Genomic DNA, 3,786 nt, shown 5'->3' with positions numbered 1-3,786 from the left:
TGATGATGGCGGCGCGGGCCGCCAGCCGCTGAGCCCTGGCGCGCGCCTTCTCCGCGGGGTGATGGTGGGAGGCAGTGTCACGAGCCTTGTCGGCGCCGCCGCCGCCGATGCGGCCGCGGCCGGCAGCGGCGGCTGGGGCGGCGGCGGCGGCGGCGCGCTCGGCGCGCTGCGGCGGCGGATGGAGCGGCGGCGCGCGAAGCGGGAGGCGGCGGCGCTGGAGGACGGGGTTATGGCGCACGCAGGGTTGCGGCGCAGGTGCGGCTGCCACGGGACGCTCGGCGCCTGCAGCCAGGGGCATAGTCGGCCATGCCTTCCTGGGCGGCCAGCCAGCAAGGGGTGCTCGACTCCCCGGCCGTAATCGTCCAGATTTGTCCCGCGCAACGCTATGCCGCTGACCAGCCATCGGCCGCCGCTCGGTCGCGCCTGCCCCTCATGATTTCATCACCGCCCGTCCGCCTCCCGCCTTGCCCCCGTTCTCCCCGCCCGCCCGCCACGCGCAGCCGCCCCCGGTGGCACCCGGTGCAGCTGCTGGAGTGCCGCGACTTCCTGCACAACGAGGCAGCATTCATGGAGTGGCTCCACATGGCCATCCTCCTCGCCAGCTCAGCGGTTCTGATGCTCGCCGTCGGCGCGCGCGGCCGCGTCTCGCCGCTCGACCCGCCGCGCATGCATATCGCGGAGAAGTCCGCGCTGTGCCTGCTGCCCGCGAGCTGCGTGCTGGTGGCGTACTCGATCTGGGTGTACCGCTGGCGGTTCCGGCGGCTGACGAGCATGCGGCACAAGAGGGTGGACGACAGGGTGGGCCCAAACCTGATGCTCGTCGTCGTGGTCGCCGCGCTGGCGGGCGCGCTGGGACTGAACATCCTGGATGTGGTGCGCATGGCGGCGAACGCCAGGGGCGGCGGCGGCGGCGGCGGCGGCGACGACGACGCAGGCGGCGGCGCGGAGCCGGGCACCTTGCGCCTGGGCGGCGCCGCGGCGGCAGTGGCTGCGGCGGCGGCGGCGGGCGGCGCGGGGCGGTGACAGCGGGGAGGGGGCCGCGCGCTGATGTGGCGGGCGGCGGACGCTGGTTTTGAGGACGGCGACCCGCGGGCGCTGGCCGCGCCTGGTGCTGTGCAGGCTTGAGCAATCTTCCTAAAACTCAAATGTTGTTGTCATGTCAAACGGACATCGGCTCACGCCTGTGGTAACGCGTTTTGCGAGGTGGGCAGCAAGCCCGGGTGCCGCGAGCAGCAAGGCGGCATTCAGAGCTGCAGCCGGGGGGAAGTCCGCAAGCGCCCCGCCTGTCCTGCGTTCCGGTGGCTGCAACGCTCAGGGGCGCGACGAGGGGCAACACGCAGGTGGGGAGGCAGTACAAAATGAGGGTCGGCGGTGCGTGGGCCTGGGGCGTAAGCGAGGCATCTCGCATCCCATAAGGCCGGGTGCCCCCAGCTCACCTGCAGACACGGGCCCAAACAACTTGTCAATGTCTGTCGACGACCACCCCCACGCGAGGGTGGTAGCCACTAGACTGTAAACAACATCAGCTGCCTTCAACGCCCTGTATGCCACATGAGTGGCATGTGATGCGGACCCTCGGATCTGTGTTGATTGTCCCCTGGCCCCTTGCATTGTCCTGCTGACCCATAAGCACTGGTGTGCTCACCCTCTGTAGATTCCACTGAATAGCAGACAAAATCGAGACTCACCGGTTGGTAAGCACCAGCTAATGGGATCAGCGACGTGGTGCTTGCCAGGTGGCGCGTGCTGCCGGCGGCCCCACGCCTGGGGGCAGTGGGTGGGTGGGGCGGGGTCTGCTGAGAGGTGCGTAATCCCGGCTTGCGAGTTGATGGCTCACGAGGCCGCAAGCCAGATAATCACCTGGCACAGCGTGCCAGACGGTGTTATTGATTCTGTCTATGGACCAGCCTGGTGGATTATAGCCCACAGCCTATGATGCATGCATCACAGCTTGCGTGCCCCTTTCCGTCAGCGCCGCTCCTGTCACCTTGTGCGGAGTCCTCAAGCGCGAGCGTTGACATCCACAACGCCTCACATCCCACGCCTCATTCTCTGCTGGACCGTTCCTTTGACATATCTGCAGTATCAATCCAGGTTTTGAAGTGTTTCTTCTCGCTGTACAGCCAACCAGCTACACAATTCGTCACGTAAACAAATTCAGCCCAGCGGCCTTACGGGGCGTTCTCCCACGTCTTTCAATATTAGAGCAGTTCAAGCGCACAACGCATGACTTGAGCCGATATGCGGTGTCTCTGGAGATAACCACGGTTGCCGGCCTGGTCGATGCGTCGGCAGCACGCAGCAGGCCCAGTTTTACAAGCCTGAACGGTAAGTCCTCATGCATGCTCGACCTGCAACGTGCCCTGAGGATGCGGGCCGCGTGGTACAGCCTCCTCATCACTTGGGTGGATTTGCCCGCATATGTGCATCCTGAACGTCGATATCTGATCCCCGCTTTGTTCCATTTGGCAGGTTGTACGAGAGTTGACCTCTCAGGCTGCGTGCCAGGTGCAGCGCGGCAGCAGAGCCGCAACAGCGCAGGGCACCATGCTTCGGACGCAGTCGCTTGCCGCATTTGACGCGCAGCTGGACGCCACAATCCTGCATCAGACCGCCGCGGTCGACGCTTTTCTTGCATCGCGCGCGGTGTCATGGGCGGCCGATGCGCAGTCTGCCCTGGAACGGCTGAGCCAACGGGATGCGACGGCAGCACTGGGGCTAGGGGACCTTCGGCATGCCTATGCCTGGGACATGCGCCAGCCCACGTGGTGCAAATTTGCAGGGGCGCAGCCCAGCAGCAGCCAGCAGCAGCAGCAGCAGCAGAGCTCCCACCCAGAGATTGAAGTTGAGGAGGCTCCGGCCCCCGCGGGCGCGACTGGCAGCCGCGCCGGTGCCAGTGCGGGCGGCACGCCTGAGCCGGCGAGAGTCATGGTAAGGCGCGGCCCATGCGGCCACTGCGGCTGGGCCACGCAGCTTTGCAGCACTCACTGTGGTCACGCTTGTGCAAGCAGTCTGGGGCTGCGCTCCCACTCATCGTTGCGTACCGCTTCTCGCCTCATACACCCTCACCCCCCCCTCACCCCCCCCTCAACACCCGCAGAGCATCTTCTTGCTCCCCGAATCTCCACTCAGCTTCAGGGATGCCCTCCGACTTGACAGCTTCCTCTCAGCTTCTCCGAGCCCCTTGCCCCCTCACCAGCCCACACGCGTACCACGCGCCGCGTTGGCCGCCGCACCGGGCGGGGCGTGGCCGGTCGCGGACGCGGCTGCCAAGGCTGCGCGGCTGGAGCAGTTTCTGGACGCCGAGTTGCACCATTTTTTGGAGCTGCGCCACTCCGCGGCGGCGGAGGAGGAGGAGGTGGCGGCTGAGGAGGTGGTGGATGAGGAGGTGGCGGCCGCGCAGGCGGCAGCGGCTGCCGGCGCGGCGGGGGCGGCCGCCGGCGCAGAGCGACGGGTGCAGCGGCTGCAGGAGGCACAGGCGGCTCAGACGACCCAGCAGCAGCAGCAGCAGCAGCAGCAGCAGCAGCAGCAGCAGCAGCAGCAACAGACGACACTGCCTGCTTTTGAATCCGATGATGCTATTGCTGCCCAGAAGGCGGCCGCCCGCCAGGCTCTGGCGGCCTTCGAGGACCCATTTGCCGCGCACTCCCCAGCCCCCGACGCAGCCCCCACGAAGGGGGCCGCCCAGCCCAGCGGCAGCCGCGGCAGCGGGTCTGAGGGGTGCTCGCTCCCTCACGAGGGTCACGTCCCGGCGCGCCCGCGCCCGCTCGCCGCGCTGCGCGCGCC

General features: G+C 67.5%; 2 protein-coding genes across 2 annotated transcripts; both read left to right on the top strand.

Moving 5' to 3' along the window:
• Nucleotides 1-61: 61 nt before the first annotated feature.
• On the top strand, nt 62-1,023 carry MNEG_14455 (hypothetical protein; the record flags this gene model as incomplete). The annotated part of the gene is made up of 2 exons (XM_014037074.1): nt 62-255; nt 501-1,023. The coding sequence occupies 2 exons, from the start codon at nt 62-64 to the stop codon at nt 1,021-1,023; spliced, it is 717 nt and encodes a 238-aa protein (XP_013892528.1).
• A 1,524-nt stretch (nt 1,024-2,547) lies between these two features.
• MNEG_14454 (hypothetical protein) lies at nt 2,548-2,931 on the top strand (the record flags this gene model as incomplete). Its single annotated transcript, XM_014037073.1, has 1 exon — nt 2,548-2,931. A coding segment is annotated over one exon (384 nt), but the record flags the coding sequence as incomplete, so codon positions are not given.
• Nucleotides 2,932-3,786: the final 855 nt, after the last annotated feature.

This window comes from Monoraphidium neglectum (genome assembly GCF_000611645.1).
Source record: "Monoraphidium neglectum strain SAG 48.87 unplaced genomic scaffold scaffold04503, whole genome shotgun sequence".
Taxonomy (NCBI): Eukaryota; Viridiplantae; Chlorophyta; class Chlorophyceae; order Sphaeropleales; family Selenastraceae; genus Monoraphidium; species Monoraphidium neglectum.
This window is presented reverse-complemented; position numbering and strand designations above follow the sequence as displayed.